The sequence below is a fragment of the Electrophorus electricus genome, chromosome 19, assembly GCF_013358815.1.
Source record: "Electrophorus electricus isolate fEleEle1 chromosome 19, fEleEle1.pri, whole genome shotgun sequence".
NCBI classification, from domain to species: Eukaryota; Metazoa; Chordata; class Actinopteri; order Gymnotiformes; family Gymnotidae; genus Electrophorus; species Electrophorus electricus.
In genome coordinates this window covers 16,260,790-16,281,666 of record NC_049553.1, presented here as the reverse complement: position 1 = coordinate 16,281,666, position 20,877 = coordinate 16,260,790, and the positions used below count along the sequence as shown (strand labels likewise).

At 42.2% G+C, this 20,877-nt stretch overlaps 3 protein-coding genes across 3 annotated transcripts in view; 2 read left to right on the top strand and 1 right to left on the bottom strand.

Moving 5' to 3' along the window:
* Nucleotides 1-1,267: 1,267 nt before the first annotated feature.
* On the top strand, nucleotides 1,268-8,801 carry nom1 (nucleolar protein with MIF4G domain 1). The gene is made up of 12 exons (XM_027028259.2): nucleotides 1,268-2,364; nucleotides 2,736-2,848; nucleotides 3,224-3,361; nucleotides 3,836-3,893; nucleotides 4,106-4,432; nucleotides 5,141-5,251; nucleotides 6,194-6,364; nucleotides 6,562-6,683; nucleotides 6,907-7,039; nucleotides 7,164-7,295; nucleotides 7,645-7,754; nucleotides 7,940-8,801. Exons 1-12 carry the CDS (start codon nucleotides 1,474-1,476, stop codon nucleotides 8,115-8,117), a joined length of 2,484 nt encoding a protein of 827 aa, XP_026884060.2. The 5' UTR covers nucleotides 1,268-1,473; the 3' UTR covers nucleotides 8,118-8,801.
* A 3,477-nt stretch (nucleotides 8,802-12,278) lies between these two features.
* On the bottom strand, nucleotides 12,279-14,955 carry mnx1 (motor neuron and pancreas homeobox 1). The gene is made up of 3 exons (XM_027028261.2): nucleotides 14,363-14,955; nucleotides 13,311-13,471; nucleotides 12,279-13,158 (listed from the first exon to the last, which is right to left on the bottom strand). Exons 1-3 carry the CDS (start codon nucleotides 14,844-14,846, stop codon nucleotides 12,889-12,891), a joined length of 915 nt encoding a protein of 304 aa, XP_026884062.1. The 5' UTR covers nucleotides 14,847-14,955; the 3' UTR covers nucleotides 12,279-12,888.
* A 5,025-nt stretch (nucleotides 14,956-19,980) lies between these two features.
* ube3c (ubiquitin protein ligase E3C) overlaps nucleotides 19,981-20,877 on the top strand; it is a 38,050-nt gene continuing 37,153 nt past the window's right edge. Inside the window, exon 1 of the mRNA XM_027028258.2 lies at nucleotides 19,981-20,098. The gene's annotated coding sequence lies outside the window, so the exon portion shown is untranslated. The remainder of the gene's footprint in view (nucleotides 20,099-20,877) is intronic.

Below are 20,877 nucleotides of genomic sequence, written 5' to 3'. Positions count from 1 at the left end.
CAGAGAGAGTATGATGGTGTATGTAAGAGGTGTGTTTGTGTGTGTGTGTGTGTGTGTGTGTGTGGGTGAGAGATAGAGAGAGAGAAGGAGAGAGAGAGAGGGAGAGAGAGTATAATGGTGTGTTAGAGATTTGATGGTGTGTGTGTGTGTGTGTGTGTGTGTGTGTGTGTGTGTGTGTGTGTGTGTGTGTGTGTGTGTGTGTGTGAGACAGAGAGAGTATGATGGTGTAAGAGGTTTGATAGTGTGTGTGTGAGAGGATGATGTGTGCAAGAAGTTCAATAGTGTGTAAGAGGTTTGATAGTGTGTGTGTATGAGAGGATGATGTGTGTAAGAGGTTTGATAGTGTGTGTGAGAGAGGATGATGTTGTGTGTAAGAGGTTTGATAGTGTGTAAGAGGTTTGATAGTGTGTGTGAGAGAGGATGATGGTGTGTGTGTGTGTGTGTGTGTGTGTGTGTGTGAGAGAGAGAGAGAGAGAGAGAGGGAGAGAGAGTATAATGGTGTGTTAGAGATTTGGTGGTGTGTGTGTGTGAGAGAGAGAGAGAGAGAGAGACAGAGAGAGTATGATGGTGTATGTAAGAGGTTTGATAGTGTGTGTAAGAGAGGATGATGTGTGTAAGAGGTTTGATAGTGTGTAAGAGGTTTGATAGTGTGTGTGTGAGAGGGTGATGTGTGTAAGAGGTTCAATAGTGTGTAAGAGGTTTGATAGTGTGTGTGAGAGGATGATGTGTGTAAGAGGTTCAATAGTGTGTAAGAGGTTTGATAGTGTGTGTGAGAGAGGAGGATGTTGTGTGTAAGAGGTTCAATAGTGTGTAAGAGGTTTGATAGTGTGTGTGAGAGTGGAGGATGTTGTGTGTAAGAGGTTCAATAGTGTGTAAGAGGTTTGATAGTGTGTGTGTACAGCAGCTCAGAGGGAAATGGAATGAGGTTTGGTAGTAGATCTGTGGGTGGAGGTGCATCTGATAACACTCCCCTGCGTTTATGGGAAATAAAAAAGGATATGTCATCCAAAATGATAGATAGCACTGGTCCTTTAAAAGGTCTTACCTATTAAGTGATTTCTTTTCATTGGAAATTTCATACACGATTGGTATTGTTTTTGTTTATCATCGGTGTAATTTATTTTACACATTTTATTTAGAATATTTATTCCATTTCTCCACTGTTTTCATTATTTAATAATTCGATTAATGTTTGATACGGCGCTATACACGCCATCCAACAGGGGGCGGTATGAAGGTTTAGTAGGCTCAAAAACGAGGTTAGGGGTCGTGCATATGGCCACTTTCATATTACATGTGAACTGCGTGGCTTTCGTTGAGCTGTTTCTTCTGGTACAGTAGGGCACCACATAGATTAATGAGAATACAGTGAGTAATGTAGGCATCTCAAAGAACTGTTATAGAAAAAACATGCGCCAGCTTGAAAAGTTAACTAACGCTGAGTAAACAGAGCTAACAGCTAGTTAACCAAACATGAAGTGCAAACGCAGATTGAGAGGCAAAATGGAGAAGAATAAGATTCGGAAATTCATGGTTTCTGTCAATAACTATGTACAAAGCCAAGGAGGACACAGCGGCGCTGAGCATTATGAGCAAATTGGACAATTCGTTAAAAAGAAAAGCCGCAAAGAACTGCGCAAAGAGAAGAGAAAGCTGAAGAAGAAAAAGAAGAGAAGTCACCTCACGGGAACGCCGAGCTCTCCGACCAAGAAAAGTGCGGTTAAGGCCACTAGGGACGAACAGCGCGGTAATCCGGGGGGCGACACAGGAGAGACCATTCAGGCCGCTACCACACCGCGCCCGGGACGGGATGCAGACGAACGGAAAAGAAAAGTTCACTTCCAGACGCTGCCACCGCAACGAAAGAAGGCGAAACTGGATATGGCGAGAAAACGGGCCTTGCTGGAGGCGAACGTTGTCGAGGATAAAGAAATAAAGAAACTGGAGAAACGCCTTGGCCTTAATAAAAGAAGGAACAAGCAAAGTCTTCCACAGTCGTTTGTCAGCGACGGACTTGATTATATTTTAGGAATTCTGGACCCAGGAGCATCGGGGACAGGGTTGTACGATAGTGGCGACGAAGACGTATGCGCCGCGAAGGCGAAAACAAAGTTAGAGAAACTAAACGACCTGAGCGACGTTGAGGAGGCGGAACTAGACACGTCGGGGGAAGACAAGGATAGTTCAGTGCACGCAGGTCCGGAGAGAGATTTGGACGCTATGTCCGAAGAAGAAGACGAAACTGAAGAACAAGACAGCGAAATTAATGCAGAGGAAGAGGGGGTAACCGCATCAGGAAAACAGCCCGTAAAAAGTGGAGAAGGGGAGACCTCTGGGGACAGGTCCTGTGACGGAGAACAGCCAGTAGGTTATTGGTAACAAACCAGTGGGTTATTGGTAATTAAGCAGATATCATTTTGGCTCCTTTGTGTTCACTTTCATTCATCACCAAGTCTTTTTCATACATGTATGCTATGTTACTTTATCCAAAATTCACTTTGTTTGTTTCACAGTTTGTTGTCTAAGAACTAATCTGCCAGTGTTGTAGTTAGTCGTGTTATGTAGTGGAGCTGGTCTATGGTTGTATACTGTTAGTCGTGTTATGTAGTGGAGCTGGTCTATGGTTGTATACCGTTAGTCGTGTTATGTAGTGGAGCTGGTCTATGGTTGTATACCGTTAGTCGTGTCTATAGTGGAGAGCACACGCTCTGTTAACTGCTGTTGCCTTCGTTCAGAGTGCACCTGAGGCAGGAAAATACGTCCCTCCTTACCTCCGGGAGGCAGCAGAGAGCAAGCGCAAAGCTGAGCTGGAAAGGCTGCAGCGGAGTCTGAAGGGCCTGATGAACAGGTACTGATGAACAGGTGGAATGATGCTAGTGATCTGACAGTCTGTGTGTGAGTGAAGTAAATAATGTACTTTCTCCAGCACAAGTTGGTGGTGGTGTTTACACATTTGTGTTTGTGAATGGACTGTGTTTTTTATAATTTTATAACAACTGTAAACAGGTTACCCTGTGAATCATATAATGATGAACGCTGTGCTATAAGGATTTGCTGGAATTAAGTAATTGACATAAAAGGCTGCTCATATTAGCCAATCGGAGAACATCACCACCCTGCCAGTAGCCCCGGCTAAAGCAGCTACACCGTGCATCATCCACATATCCGGTGCTGATTAAACAGCTCAGTGATCATATGACTGACGTCGATCTGTCACTGGCAGGCTGAGTGAGCCCAACTTGGGTTCCATCAGTGGACAATTGGAGGAGCTGTATATGAGCTACAGCAGGAAAGACATGAACGACGTGCTGACCGAGGTTCTGCTAGCCGCCTGCGTCACTCCCTCGCTGATGCCTGACAGGTAAACACAGTTCCACATGAGCAGAACTTTGAGGCCACGCAGGTAACAGCTGCTCTAAACCTGCAATAAATCTGGTTCTGTGCCATACGTAGGCACGTAATGCCTGCAATTACTACTGGTAATAAACCTTTACTTCTGTCAAATGCTATAAATGTTTAAATTGATACTGGTAGGCATTTCAAGCATTTGTTAAACCCACTTAAATGGGTAAAGGGTTATGATTGGTGGCCACTTAAATGGGTAAAAGGTTATAATCTGTTTAATATTTAGCACATGGAGCACATCTATTCTAATACGAGACTGATGTGAAATTGTAATGGCTTCATATCACTGCATCCGGCTGGTAGCATTTTTATGATGTTCCTTTCGCTCTTGGTGAAATTTGTATTATCTGTGTGGGATGAATGCAGTAATGTTTATTGTTTTTGAAGGAGTGTAGTGAAGTGTGTTTATTGTTTTGTCTTTGTTTGCCAGGCTGCTGATGGAGCACATGTTGTTGCTTAGTGTTATACATCATACAGTTGGGCTGGAGGTACTACATTTCCCATATTGCAGTTCATTTCCCCAATATTTAAATAGACAGTGAAATCAACTACTGAAACAAAAGACATGTAGCTGGTTTTGGTATATGATATTTAATTTTAAAGTAAAGTCCACATGCTGTATATCTATTGACACCAGAATTGTGTTGTTTGTTTGATTCCCTGTGCCTCTAATTGATGATTCTCTCACTCTCACTCTCAGGTTGGCGCTCATTTCTTGGAAACAGTTGTCCGGCGTTTCGATGACACCCACCATCAGGGCACAGATGCAGGCAAAGAGTGTGACAACCTGGTGTGCATGATTGCCCACCTGTACAACTTCCAGGTGGTGCACTCAGTGCTGGTGTTCGACCTGCTCAGATGTCTGCTGGCCTCGTTCTCCACGCGGGACCTGGAGCTCGTCCTGTTGCTGCTCAAAACTGTGGGCTTCACCCTGCGTAAGGACAACCCGCTGGCCCTGAAGGAGTTGATCAGCGAGGCCCAGCGCAAGGCCAGCACAGAGGCGCCGTGCTCCCACGACCAGACCAGGGTAAGGAGCCGCTGGAACCTCCCACACCAGGGTAGGGAGCCGCTAGAACCTCCCACACCAGGGTAGGGAGCCGCTGGATCCTCCCACACCAGGGTAGGGAGCCGCTGGATCCTCCCACACCAGGGTAGGGAGCCGCTGGAACCTCCCACACCAGGGTAGGGAGCCGCTGGAACCTCCCACACCAGGGTAGGGAGCCGCTGGAACCTCCCACACCAGGGTAGGGAGCCGCTGGAACCTTTCACTGCTCTTACCTATAGCTGGAAGGCTTGGGTAGATGTTAGCACTGGTGAAGCATGTAACTATTGCATGCTGGGATCTCTGGTGAGGTCGTAAACTACTAGCACTCAGGAGCGCTGTGGAAGAGTGGTGTTTCACGTCAATAACTGTGTGTGTCCATTTTCTCTCAGGACGGCTTTGGGTATAATATTCAGGTGCCGGTTATCTAGGTAACGTTTTCTCAGGTAGGAGATATTGTTAATGGTTTAGCTAATGTTTTTGACACATACATGGTATTTAGGAAACATGTTCTTTCAGGTGCAGTTGTTTCTGAGGTGGGTTATTAAACATTTTTCTCATGTGCGGGTTATTTAGATGACATTCTCTAATGTGTGGTTTATTTAGGTAACATGTTTTGCTCGTGTGGGTTATTTAACCTAGATAACATCTTTCTCTCGTGTGCAGATTATTTAGGTAACGTGTTTCTCTCAGGTGCGGTTCATGTTGGAGACCATGCTGGCACTGAAGAACAACGACATGCGGAAGATTCCGGGTTACGACCCTGAGCCTGCGGAGAGGCTTAAGAAGCTTCACCGGACTCTGGTGAGAGCCACTCACCATTAGGGGGTGCACTGTACTCACTCACCACAAGGGGGGGTGGGTGTGTTATACCCATATATTAGCAAAACCACTGCAATATTTGCAGTCAAAAGATCCGTGGCTGTATTTGATGATAAAAATTACTTCCATGGCTCACAACAAACCAGTGAAGGAATACTACAAGAAAAGAATAGGTCTGTAGTTTTTCTCAAATGTAACGCTGTTCATATCCATGATGAGTGTCTCCAACCTCTACTCCACAGTGGTGGACGAGGTAGAACAGACCAGGATTGAGACAGCAAAACTGTGGTGAAGTTGAACAGCTTTATTTATCAGTGAAGTGAAATTCAACATTTAGTCTAAAACGCATTAAGTGGACAGCAGGTTTATGCAAAACTGAGAAAAGAACCTTTTAATCCCACCTAGCATGTGTGTGTGTGTGTGCGCGCACTGTTAATAGTGTGGTGACGGGTGTGTGTGTGTGAGACGTGTTCATGCCCCATTATTTGTGTACGTGTTTTAAACAAACAACCTCATAGTTCGCCAGTATCCTTAACTGGACAAATAGAAAAATTTTTAATTAAATGAAGAAAAAACAGAAATTGTCATCATTTGGCAATGCGACAAAATCTTGGCGCAATTTTAGACTTTAACCTTTAAATCTTATATTGATAATACCGAAATAGCATTTTTTCATTTAAGAAATGTAACACAAGTTTGACCCTCTCAGACCACAAGTTGCAGAGAATTCAAGCTTCTTTTTTTCTTCACTGTGTTTTATTGTTTTGTATATAATTTAATTTAAAAGTTGTTTATTAATTTGTAAAAAAAAAAAAATTGTGTATTTATTTGAGGTGTGTGTGTGTGTGTGTGTGTGTGTGTGTGTACGCGTACGCGCCCTGTGGTGTAAATAAATGAGAGGTCTGTTACCCGTGTGGTGTGCAGGTGCAGCACCGTGCTGGTGGAACTGACGTGAAACTCAGGGTGTCTCTGGAGAATCTTCTGGAAGCTGATCAGGTCGGCCGCTGGTGGATCGTGGGGTCATCCTGGAGTGGGGCGCCCATGATTGGTGACCATGACAATAAACCGGCTACCCAGCCTGCTACTGGGCAACAGGTGTGGAACGTTTTGATGACTGATGATCACTGAGATCTATGCAGCTTTTGGAATACGTTGATAATGGAGATTCTTAAAAATCACAGCCGTAGTAACTTCTGAAAATGTTGTAACATAATATGGTTATAACTTAAACAAAACGTAGCGTCATTATTGCACACTGCTGTCACGACTGTGCTGTGACGTTCTGCTATCAGTTCAGCTCTAAGGTCATGGATCTGGCCCGCAAGCAGCGCATGAACACAGACGTGAGGAGGAACATCTTCTGTGTGATCATGACCAGCGAGGACTATCTGGATGCTTTTGAGAAGTTGCTGAGGTCTGTTTGCTTCACTGTCAGCTTCCTTTTCTCTAGTAGGGTTGGAGCTTTGTCTGTTTGGGTTCCAGGTCTACGAGGATTAAGGTTTTCTCTGGTGTTCTCTTTCTTTTTTTATGTGCTTAACCTGTTTGATATGTTTAACCTGTTCTTATTATTGCTGTTTATTTTGGTAACACCACGTTGCTCCCCTCGTCTCCCCTCTCTCCCCTCCCACCTCCTCCAGACTAGGTCTTAAAGGACAACAGGAGCGGGACATTGTTCATGTGCTGCTGGATTGCTGTCTGCAGGAGAAAAGCTTTAACTCCTTCTACGCTGTTCTTGCAGAGAAGTTCTGCACACATGATCGCCGCTTCCAGGTAATGGCAACAACCCGGTTCATAACATTTTCAAAACATGGCAACATACATTCTATTTATTACTGTAAACCAAACTCAGATTCATAACTACCCATTGGTCTGTGTTCCTGCATCACACGGCCAGATGACCTTCCAGTTCTGTCTGTGGGATAAGTTCAAAGACCTGGCAACCCTGTGCAGCACTTCCTTCAATAACCTGGTCCTGCTGGTGACCCACTTGTTACAGAGAAACTCCCTCTCACTCTCCATCCTTAAGGTAGGACTCCATCATCCAGCACTCCCTCGTCACAGTGGGTCGGCATATCTGGGCTGGATTATTGTTTGGGTTTTTTTTTCATTCCAATATTTATTCTTTTTCTTTCTTAAATCTGTAATGAGGAGGGAGCTGCACAGTGACTAACCTTTGTTGAGTTTAAACATGGTAATTAGTTATTGTACATTTCAGCTATTATTTAAAATATTGACATTAGTGATCAGCTGGTCTGTAGAAACATGAGCCTTTAAGTCGAGATGTTCTGTCCTAACAAGTACTCAAGGTCATGAGAAGTCCTGTATGATTTTATTCTTGTGTTTTCTCTCTCACTCTCTCTCTCTGTCTGTCTAAGGCCATAGAGTTTGGGGAGCTCGATAAACCAAAGATGAAGTTCTTGAAGCAAATCCTCTCGAAACTTCTCCAGCAGACCCAGCCAGAAGATCTGGTGCACATATTCAGCAGGTGAGTAATTACGGTGTGAGTATTTATTTACAGGTGAGTAATTACGATGGACAGCTCCCATCACCAACCCTCCCTCCCACTGCACATTCAGGCAGGGCTCTGAAAGGTGTGAAGTAGGATCCAAAAATTCCCAGAATTCCATGCATGTCTGAGTGACTGTTTCTTCATGTGTACTCTGCATCCAGGATCTCAGGAATTCCCAAGTTGGGAATGTTGCGGGAAGGCCTGAAGCTCTTTATCCAGCACTTCCTGTTGTGTAACAAGCAGACGCAGGAAACGGAGCCACAGACAGCATTGCTGACAGCAAGAGCAGAGGTCGCCATTAAAGCCATGGAGGCCCGGGACACCAAACTCAAATTATAACACACAACACAACAATGAGTTTTCTGGGACGCACTTTCTGCCTAACAGTGCCTTTTCTCGTACCAGTGTTCTATGGACAACTTCACCACGTAAACCACATCTAGATCTGCTGGCATATTTTGGGTATTGTATCGTGTCTCTGGACCTGTGAGGATTGATAAAAATGGAAATATATGGAAAAGTCAACATGAATATGAAAACATGGTTATATATGACAATGCAATTATGACAATATAATTATTTTGTAAGACACCTTCCCCATGGCTGTGTTTTTCTCACATTTGTGGGTTATGGATGAGTAATATGACTATACCTTTGCTGTGTCTACTTCTGTACACGGGGCTATAGCTTAGGGAAGGGTAATGGACTGTATGCTTTCATTATCACAGTAACTTTAAAGGTGTTGTCCATAGTTCAAACCTCCCATTATGATTATTTCGTTCTGTTCTATAAAACATTTCGTAAATGTTAAATTACTACTGCTACTATTTTAAATTGTATTCAAAGTTGTTGGCAAACCTCAGAAAAACTAAACCTTGTCATATGGGTTATGATATCAAAGTATTATATTTTTGCCATCTCACCTGTCCCTATTCAAGAGGGATGCCTGGGGTAGGCTGTGGACTTTTAATAAACTAGATGGGCCAAGTGCTGCACTGGTCAGTAAATGCTGCTCAAACCTGAGACACAAGCTGTTCAGTCTGATAAATCCTGAGTCGTGTTTGTCAGCAGGTTTTGTTTACAGTTTGTGTTAGTTAATGCAGATTTTGTGGCTGGAAATAATCATGCCATTTCTGATTTGCTTGTTTGCTCCATGCTGATGTGTGTAATCACAGCAATGTAAAGCTATACCTACAGTACCGCTACACATGGCCATTTCTCCGTGTTACTCACTCTTGCTGGTTTCTAGTTTGCATCTCGTTGACGGGTTTGTGTACCGGATCAGAATGTGAGAGGCCGCCGCCCCTCACTTTTAGATCTCACTGTGTGGCCTGCGTCCATTTGACTGCTGCGTTATGATCTCTTGCCGTCTCGTTTAGACAGGAGGCGCGATCATGCATCCATGTTCAGGCTCAGGGGACAAGACATGGATTTATGTTCTTGGCCACACTGTCATCCCGGGTGCGGTTGACGTGTGCCCCTGCTACATTCAAGGCCTGAGCTTAATTCATTACTGACACTCGCATTTTCAACATCAGCCCACAGCAGGGAGGGGTCAGCGTCTCCTGCAGCTTCCGTGTGCCCTTGGAGGTCTCTCCGCTGCAGCCACTCATTTGCCCAAAGTAACTTGCAGGTTTTGGAGTTTGCAGCATTTGAATAAGCAGGCTTTCTTTTTTTCTGCTGTGTTGTTGATGGGCTAAGTTATGTTTTGTTGTTTCTCAATTGATCAAGTCTAATCTGATGTGTCAGACCTGTAGGAGATCAAACAGACCATTGATGGCACATCAGTCTTAACTTTGTTTTTCTCACAGGTTTGTAGGGGAAGGGGTGGGGGGGGGTGCTCCACAGATGGGCCTCATTCCCACTCCGACAAAGACAACATTGTCACCATGTGTGAACAGAACCATGTAATGAAAGTCCAGCCCACTAAGATACACACAGGTGACCAGAGCGAGAAAAAGGGTAGCGGTGTGTGACGAGATTTTGTGTGTGTGTTTTAGACGGAGAGCGCGAGCGTGTCGCACCTTGGATAGGGTCTCGGTGACCTCGTTATGACCCTATAATAGGAAGTAAGTGTTGTTTGTAGCCGATAACTGCTCAGATATCCTGACTGTGATTAGGATATACACACATTTTCAGCGAGTAGCTCAAAAAGCTTAATTCATGCATAGCAGTAGTATTTTAATTTTGTATTAATATTGGGTGTATTTGTATGAAACAAAACATTGTTTACCTTTTGTATATATAATCATAAGTGAATAGTGAGGAATTATACGCAGCTTTGTGTTGTGCACGGTTTAATCTCGTGTTATGGTGTAGGTAAAGAATGGGAGGTCAAAAAAAGTTCAGTCTGGACATATCAAATGTTAGCGAGGTTATGTGTGTAGAAGCCGAAGATTAAACAGTGCTGCGGGGGTCTTTGGATGGGGTTGGTTGGTTGTTTTTTTACACCAAAATGTTTCATAAATAGGCATATTTTAGTATTAAAATACTAACAGACAAAACACAAAGCACCATACATGTAGTAGGCCTAACCTGGCCTTACACGCTTATAACACGCTTATAATAGAAACCCAAGAGGAGCAGTCAAGAAAGATCAGCATTTACACTTCAGACGTTGCTTTCTATCTACAGGATTAGGGTTAATACCGCTGGAATCTCCCTTTAATGAACATAACAAGGTTTAAACCAAAGCAGTGTCCCGTCGGAGAGTCTCATGCTGTCGCTTGTCGTATGTGGTTCGTAGTATTACAAGCCAGACCTAAGACTAGTGCCTATGATCGTTACGACCGTTCTCCTCCTGTTCTGTCCTTGGTAAGTTTTGGGGTCTCACCTGGCGAACGGGAAACTGCACGTGACCCGCCCGCTTGCATCAAAGGCCTTCCTCGCGCTAAGGGTGCCGGAGCTGCTGATAACGACGCGGCTCTTTTGTGCTCGCGCAGCTGCACATGGGCTTCAGATCGATAAGTGGCGCTTCCTGCGCAATGCGCGCATTAGCTCTGTCTGCCCAGTGTGCTGTGTTTAACGTCATGTATGCTATACAGAACCCTCCTGAAACGATGTTAGAGCGGTACTTATTTATTTGCATTGCACTCTTTTAAACCATTTTAGATACGCTGAAGTCATGAAATATGATATCTACTTGATATGTCTGTGACTGAAACTTTTCAGAACAGAAAGCATCCGTAGGTCTAATTATCAGAATCAGCCAAAGGTCTCATGGTGCTTTGTGGGCATCTGTGACAGTACCATAAAACAATCTCCATAATTAGCTACGGACAAATAAGACAGGAGCGCGCACTCAGTGTCCAAATGGACTGTTCCGTTGGCCTGGCGCTGAGAGGAAGAGAGTGGTGATTATATTTAAATTGTTTCTAATTGATTCCGAGGAGAGCTTCCTGGCAAAGACCAGATAGATCACTGGGTTTATTACCCGATAAAGCCTTGCCGTTATTAATTGAAATGTGCTTTCTGAGAAATTGACTTAAATTACACTGTCGAAAGCCCATTAAAGCGCGCAGTCGCGTGCCGCTGCGCTATCGCCTTTTTTGTTTATCATTTTCTTTTCACGTTCGTCTTATTGAAAACGTCTTCATCTCGCGCCCGCTACCATCGCCGCGTACCGCTTATACATCCCGACGTCCTCGGCCAGGTTATAAAGAATCTGCCTGTTACGGGTGGAACGAATACAATGTGGACCTATTTATCTGTATATGAAAACAGGTTTGTTTGTAAAATGGAGTGGCCTGTTTTAGTCGACATTGATAACAAGCACACTAATTAATTAATTGCTACTTTTTGTGATATATTTTAGCTTACCAAAATCAGACCATTAGGCCGTAAATCAGACTACAATTTACAGTTGCTGTCGCTGGAGTTATTTAATAATTTTTACTAAAGCATTTACAATAATTTATTCCATAACATTAGAACAAAAAAATGTATAATTATGTCGATGTAGTTAACGATACATGTATTATGAAGTTTAATTAATGAACCCTTATTTCAATTTATCCGATTTAGGTTTGCTCATTTGGGTTAAGAAAGGATTTTTAAATTGTAAAGTCCATCTTCTACCAAGGGCTGAATAACTCTTAGGTTGATTTCAAACACATAAATAGCCTGTGCTTGCTCGGTGAACTGCTGATGGATGGACGTTCTTTCAAACGTTCATTATTGTGTGTCCACCGCAGCCGTGGTGCGAGATGTTTCAGTTGCTGCCTGCCATACTCGAGTGTGCTCGCTCACACATTTGCACAGATTCGCGAGCTCTATATACAGCGATTCCCATGACCCGGCCAGGTCACGACAACAGAAACGCTTTGCATTTAGTGCAGCATATATTTACTTGGAGGGAAAGAGACTTCATTCACCTGTACAATATATACTCTAAATGTAAAGCAATTTAACTGTTACCCGTATACTCGCTTTTGAGTTTTAATATCGACTTGAATGAAACTTTTTGGAGTTTGGAATTGCACGACGCAGTACACAGCTAGACTAAACATAAAAAAACAATTTATTAGCGTCTTCGTCATAAAGATAAACAATTTAGCCTACATGCAATTGTAAAGCCATTTTATAAATACATTATATAAAAATAAACACATTTCCACACGTAAACATTTTGGACACAAGGACACAACATCGAGTTTCAGAAATTAATTGTAGAACAAAGTGGTTACCGACTATAAAACGAAGGGGCGACATGTCAAAGACTATAAGGCTAAACGGCGAATTATTATTATTAACTTTTGAAACCATGTCATTGGCTTGATACCAATAAAATGATTTGCTCTATTTGACGCCATTTTAATAATACATGCTTTATAACAGTTTTCGCAGGCTATTTTCATGATACAGGCTAGACTATATTAAGCAAAAAATAAAAAATAAAATATAGGTCCTAAAATGGTATTTTGAACGGAGTCCATTCACATTACAACTTAGCCTTAGTCTCTGAACTGTTTCCTGAATCTGCCGTTTGCCCCAGAAAGCAGGATTTACTGCCGAGTGTGAAAACATGCACGTTCGTGTTTGTCAAAAGTTAATTTCCCTAAAGAGATGCACATGTCCAGCTTATAAGGCTATATGTACAGGAGGACCCGCCTCAGGGCTGCGGGCTCACGCCGTTATGCGCGCGTTCGTCCTCCGAAGAACAGTCGGATGAATTGTACGCGTAACTGTCGCCCTCGTCGTCGCTGTCCCCAAAGTCCCGTATTCTGCTGCTTTTGACTGACTCTACCTTTGGATAACCCGCCTGCTCGATCCCGTCGCTGTGGTCCTGCCCTTTGGAGGGTTTCTGCTTCTCGGCTTCTTGCTCCTTCGCTTTCTTGCTGCGCTTCCATTTCATGCGTCTATTTTGAAACCAAATTTTTACCTGAAAGGGAAAACAAGAGAATAATTTATTTGTCAAACAAACAAAATAAATAAAACGAATAGAATACGAATGCATCGTGAGGGGTCTAAATGTAACGCCTGTCTCCAGTGTGTAAAACCACGCTGTAGACTAACGACATGGGAGGGATGTACCTGCGTCTCCGTCAGCATTAACGACGTGGCGACCTCGAAGCGCTTGGGTCGCGAGAGATACTTATTCAGTTTAAACTGATGCTCCAGTTCCAGGAGCTGCTGGCTCGTGAACGCTGTCCTCGGTCTCCGGCATTTACCGAGGAGACCTGACTGCGCCTGAGCTGGAACACAAACACGTCCGCTACATAATATCAGAAATCATTTTAAACACATGACTTTGCTTGCAAGTTTGGAGCAGAAACGAAGTTCTAAATAGTAATATAAAATGAATAAACGAATAAATTAACAATTAGCACTAAATAGTTAAGAAACTACTGTACTTAATACAGATATACTCCGTCCTCCACCCCTTCCTTACGATTATCTGATGGTATTCAGTATTGTTTACTGTAGCCAGTGAAGTTAATTATGAACGGGGCACAGAACGACTCAAAATGCATATGCAGGTTAATGTAGGTTTTATGTAGGCTAATCATATACCTAAATCGGAATACATTTTATATTTTAAATATGGGTGTTATGACTGTTACTTTGATAGTCAATAGCCAACATCCAAAGACAGGCCAGAATAAAACCCCTTTATTCTTACGGAGAGGAGCGAGCAATTCCAGCTCGCACGTATGTTTCGTTTACCACACCACTGTCAGGACACCTGGTGGTTTTCCAGCCTGTTTGGCAGGTGAGGGTTTGAGTAAATCCGCCCGCGCGCAGCGGAACAGAGCGGTAGTGTCCTCAGTGCAAACACGCGCGAGCTGCGGTTTTCGCACGGGCCCGATACTTTCCCGCGCCCATTATCAGTCCATTCTAGCTCCTCTCTGAATAGGACAGTCTCGCCCTTCCTGCTCCATGAAAGAGTGGCTTTACCAAGCATGCAAGCATGGTGTTCCCATGCACACGTTAGGTCTGAACTAACAGTTCGATGTTCAACGCTAGATGGTAACTGATAGCTTACGGCAAACACTGAGAAATCCTGCTGTTTGTCGGGAAGCATAACTCAGTAAGTTAATGTATTTAACACAAGTTGATTTAGCGTAGAATTTAAAGTCACTCACTGTTGAAATCTTGTATTTTAGGGAGCATCATGCCCGCTGTTGATACCCTGAGCCAGTGGTCGAGCTGAAAGGTGCTGGCTGTGAGTTTGAGCGAGTCTCCGGGGTGGTGGTGCGCGCCGTGGGGGTAGGAGTAAGACAGCGATGGGTGCTGTGCTAGGGCTGCCGCGGGGTAGGTGTACATAGGGTGGCCGTAGACCGCCTGCGCGGGCACGCTGCCGCTGCTCTGCGGATGTAATCCGACCATGCCCGAGTGTGAGCTCAGGAAGCCAGGCTTGGGGATCAGGCCGCACGACGTTATCCTTGGCGGAGATGGGGTCTCAGTTCGCAGTTCAGTGCTTGGGTTCAAGTCTGACGCCGGGATGCTTCCGGAGGATGATATGGAGGAACTGGACAATGAAGTCACCAGCGCGAGTGGAGAGGTCTGCACTTTTGGCGGGTCCACAGCTAGCAGCGCATCGATACGAAAGTTTTTGGATTTCTCCATGTGGTCCTCCTCGTTCGCCGCGTGCTGGACGTGCCGTCTTTGAAGCTTCTGAGATGTGTCGTGGCTCCTCTCCGCGGAGTTATGATTCTGCCTAAGAAATGCACGCGGGAGCTTCACATGTCAAGGCGTGCCGAAGCGGGTGTGGATTGGTTGTTCACGACACCCATGTGGTTGTCCTGTTGGGCAATGTTTCAGCTTCCTCAGTGGTTTAGTGCTGTACTTTGCATAGCCGTTCCCGGCACAATAAATTCCATCCCTCATGATTTGATAAGAAGAAAAAGGATATTTTTATATCTATTTGGTTACAGCCGCACTCAGAGAAAACCTATTTTATTAGTCATATTCAAGGGAGCTAAATATTAGGCTACACACACACACACACACACACACACACACATACACACACACATACACACACATACACACACACACACACACACACACACACACACACACACATTATAAGACCTACATAAGAAATATTTGGAACGAAGTAAATGAAATCCACGCCACCAAATAGCTTACTGACTTCCTGAGTTATTTAAACTATGGGCCTACACCGAACCATATTAAAATCTGTAATTTGCACGTAATAGATAAATTAGAAGGTTGCTGGGGTAATTCATCTGGTAGAGTTTTATTTTGATGTAAACTGTATCTTTTTCTCGCTTGTTGGCTCCACAGGGTCTGTATGGGTTCTATATAAACCATCGGCGGGACACCTATTGCGCGCGCACCTGTAGATGCTCCAAACCAAAGGTTCATATGCAAACACATGGCCTTGAGAAATATGATCAAAAATATTTTTAATTAAATAACTGTCTGATTATTTACTGGACTGATTATCATATTTTTACAATTTAAGTAGATGTTTCCTCGATAATATATTTTCTGGGGAAAAATAAAAATAAAACATCGCATCACATTTTTGATGGAATTTTTGTTTTTATTTCTCAAGCAGGCGAACCTCAAGCAAAAGGTCGTTGTTATTAATTATCATTTTAATAAAACATATACACCCCATTTGATTTTCATTTCACTTCGTTAACTTTTTTCTGAGACTGTTCAGTTATCGTGTATGCTATTTCGTTTTTCTTTCTCCGAGTTTCTTCAGTACATTTTAAATAATTTTCAGTACGCACCATACATATGTACAATATAGCAGAACCTACAGATAAAGGTAGGCCTATATGATAGGTCTATTTCATTATTTTATTTTGATATTTATATGGTGTTTTAGGACATTTAAAATGTAGGACATTTAGAAACTCAAATACAAACGTGGCAGTATAAGCTCTTGAGGCTTTTCTCTCGGTGTACGTGTGTCGATGGTCATGAATCTGTGAAAATACTGGTTTCGTTTGGCATTTAAGTTCATAGAAGGAAACTAGTGTGGGGGAGCCACGCGCGTGGCAGGGTCTTTCTCTCTAATCAGCCTCTTTAAGCTAATGGACGAAGAGGTCAGAGCGAGAATTATTGACACTCTGCTGCCCTTAACCTGTCTACCAATAAAGCGGATTAGTTTTCCTCTATTCATTAGCTAACCACTCTCCCGGGACGTCCAGACCTCGTTTATTTGCTCAGGGGAAATCAACAAGTCACAGAGCGGATTCGACAAGGATCAGGATTTAATTGAGAACCGAAATGATATCATGACCGATTAAGTTATAATAGCTGAGTTATCTGATGGATAGCGGTGTGCCGAACTCAGGCTGCTGAGAAGGATGATGAGCTGCATAGCGGATTGTGGAAGTTTACAGAAAGAGCCGCGGGCACGAATTCACAGTGAGGCTTCTACTTCGAAACCCCCTCCAGTCGTTTACTAGGCCTTATTTGTATGCACAGCCCCGATTCGGTTCGGTTAGTGGGTTTACCTGATTAAATTGGTATGCGCTATTCAGAGACAAATGGGCCTCTCCATCTATGGCGGATCCGGCGACATTATGGACAATTTGGACTTTGTGCGATATGAATTTTCCCATTGAAACACTTTTCTTGTATCGCAGATGTCAGCCAATAAAGCTCTACCGGGCCTTTAACGTGCACGCATTAAATTGCAGCTTTGTCCCTTTCCGGGTTTAATTTCATTAAGGGACCGCATGAATATTTCTATTAAAGCGGCGATGAAATATGAAGCCGTTTAACATTGGTCTGTTCCAATCAGAGAGATTTATGGCTCTTTTTCATCACATCAGGAGAGGGTAAAATTAATATTGCGCCCCGAGAAAGAGGCAGCCCTCCAAGCACAAGGCTTTCCTCAGAGCTGCTCACTACCTTGGTAATTACTTCCACAATTAACTAGAATACAAATCAAAGTGACAAATCGAAATAGTTTATATATTAATTATCCTTGGTAAATGTGTTCATTATGAAAAGACAATTTAAGGGGACCTGCACTGTCTCTTTTATTGCAATAAATACATTTAATTATATAGCACAAATGGGGTCTGTGTCGAAACGAATAGGACAGCTTTTAAACACATTTGTGACTCATAATCATTTTATCAATTTAATTAGTCTAATTCCTTCTCATAAAGAGTGAGCCAGTTAAAGCACCATAAACGACAGGATGTTATTTAGAGTCATTAACCAGATCAAACTCCTGCGCTAATTTTTGAGGACTGCTGAGGTCATTTCTCTGAAGCGCGCGCCATATGCCCAGTCATTCTCGCGAACCGTGAGGTGATTTGTTAGTGCAGGTCGAGCTTACCCCTTAGTCTAACCTTTCCAGCTTCTTCTATCTTTTAACACTATACCATTTAATATTATTTATTGCTAGATTTGTTTGTTTTGTGTTTATTTTAACGTGTAAAATGTCTAGCCAAAATGTTCCCACAGGCTAATACTAAACAGAAACTAGTCTGAAATTCTAGGGGTGGAATAAATTAGTAGTATAGCGGTGGAATATGTTAGTACTAAATTTATATAGGTAAACGTTGGACGGAGTTATTTAAACTATCCGTCTCAATAAATATCTCTACATGGCCTCGAAGTTTGGAGCTTTTCAGCTTTATCCTCCAGCCTCGTGCGGCTGCGCAGATTTATTCTAAACCTGCTGGTCGCGTGTTCCAACTTCTGTGTGAGACTGTGTGATTGATAATGTCAGCAGCTGGCAGATTTTTCAATTGATTCATTTTATATCTGTCAACAAAAGATCATTTAATTAGCACTAGCTCTATTGCTTTAAAAACTAGAGTTGAGCTACACTGAACTGGAGTAAGCCAAGTTGTATTCTTCTGTCCTATATGCTATCTAGTAGCACAAATATTGAACCTTAATGCTGCTAAACATACATTAAAAAATACAAATAAAAATAGCAGGTTGTATTAATGTAAAAGGCTATAAAAATAGCAGGCTGTGATAGTTTAGTCAGTGCTCTTGGTTGTGTTAGCGATCCCGGGTATTTTGAAAGGCGCTACAAATAAAATTCTGTTTAATTCTCTTCATTACTACTATATGCTTAAAACATAAAATACAAAACGAGGTGATTCATATGTTATAAGATCTTATAACAACAATAGGTCTAATCAAAAAGATCAAGTGTTTGCAAAATTACCATTACCGCTCGTTTTGCTACCCCGTCCCGTCTTTATATTACCGATAAAGATAAAATAGGGACGTTTTACAAACTTGTGCTTGTATTTCAAGAAAACATTGTACTTTGCATTAATATTTCGATCCATGTTTTATGATAACAAATTAAATTGTTAGAAAACTTAATAACCTATTCACTTTTCCGTCCATCTGCTATATATGCTACAGCCTATAACAGCCTATCTATAGCTTTACTAATTGTATCTACGGTATTTGTACGGTATTGATTATATGGGGACTTAAAGAATATTTGAGGACACATAAACCGTTTGTACAGCTCATTCATATATTTCTTTTGGTGCTTGAATGCATTCTAATCTATCAGTAACTTAATACTTTATCATTAAAGTAAAAACTAAGCTAACAAATGTTTTTATTTAAATGTATTCTTAAAATTATTATGCTGCTTTTACTAGGTCAGATAAAATTATATAAGATGTATATTAATTGGTGATAGTGTTGGTAATATTATATAAGATTATTTATACTCATACAGTCATTATATATATATATATATATATATATATATATATATATATATATATATATATATATATATATATATATATATATATGTGTGTGTGTGTGTGTGTGTGTGTGTGTGTGTGTGAATGTAATTGCAGTGTACTGTTGATGTTAAAAATGTAGCGGTAGAGAAATTGTAGTGTAGTGCACGAGATGTTTAAAGAAACAGGACATTTCGGCCAGTGGTCCTTTATCAGCTGTGCTTGAAACTCTTTGCTTGCACTTTGTACTGTCGCTGCATATTTAAGCGGGAGGATGGGCTCCAACAGACCTGGGAATGATATCATCAGTCTCAGCCCAGAAGAGTGCGATCCTATGAACAGTGATAATACTGTTCTGCACCTTCATACTCCCAGGCCTTCAGAAAAAAATATGACCTCCCACTGGAAGATATGACCACACCCACTGAGACGTTTTTTTAAACCATTTCATTTTCTGTTGTTGAATCTCAGGCTATAGACTACCACATTCAATATGTAACTAAACTATAGAATATGCACTTGCTGCTTGACAGACAAAACAGCAAACTATAAGTATTTTTAAAAAATCGTTTAGGACCTACTATTTGTATTTGTAGCTATGTCATACATTTCTGAACACATCGTGAATATATGTCCATGTTTTTATATTGGTAAACAAACTGAACTTCACCCTCGCAGCCAAAGAGTACATTAACTTAAAATAGGACCACAACACAAATAAAACTGCATTAATAGCAGAAATTCAGTCTGCATATTTTGGCAGCTTTTGATATTTTCCTTTGTATGTAGCTAATGCGTATTGCTGAAGATTTGAAGTGACTTATATATTTAGATATGTTTTGTTAAAGCTAGCACACCGAGGTCCCTTGTAGTAATGTAGGCCTATACATGGAGCACCTACTTGGAGGAGCCTGTAGATCAAGCTCATTCCGCGAGTGACGTTTAACATATTACTCACCTTATTTGCGCGAGTAGCCGTTCAGCCTCTCTTCCGACGTCCAATCGCTGTCGTACTTTTGCTGAGTGGGCGGGACATAGGTGTGTGACGCGTTGGGGTGCTAGCTGGGCAAAGGCATAGCTGGACTTTTTGTTTCATTTCCTCTGAATTCCTACCTTTAAGCTGTTTGTTTGCTTGCTCGTTCAGTAAAACAGGTAAAAGATTTGACCTCATGTGTCGAAGATATTTGATGTCCTGACATTTAAACATCTTGCTGACATAAGTAAACCATTTTCAATCAGAAGGAGGATGAGCATGTCGAATGCGTTAGCATAGGTGCTAACCTAGCTACCTCGCGCCTTAAAGAATCGGGGAAACGTTTGTTTTCATACTACACGCCTAGATTTACATTTAAATCATCCTAAATAATAAATATATTTACTTATATTTTGTTTATGACGAGAGACCGCTGAGTCATTATCTTAGCTAGCCAAGAGCCCCGTGAAGTTGTGACTGATGACAGAACAATGCTGCTAGCACGTTAGCACGCTAGCACGTCAGCTATCTACGGTCGTAAGGGCCGCGTGTTGCTTTTAATTTGTAAATATAAAAAGAAACAAGGTTTTGTCACCTATCTATATAAATCATAGCGAAGTAGGGTTGATTTTCCAGTATCAATGTCTAAGCTGTCAGTGCTTGCCTTGTTATAGCTACCTAGCCTATTAGCAGATCCTAACATCCTTGGTTCCAGGAAACAGCCTTTCAACACCTATTCGGATTTTTGTGTAATTGTCTTTTTTTAATCCATTCTCAGGTCCGTTATGACGCTAAATTAGCTTGCGGCCTGTAGCAATATAAACACAGGCGAACACTGTGCCCGTTATGTAATGATAACTACCGTAATTCGGCTTCCTGAGAGTTCAAAATAAGCAGCCAGTTGATTTCAGAACGCACGGCGACATGTGACAGCTTGAAACAACCGTATAGAGATTTG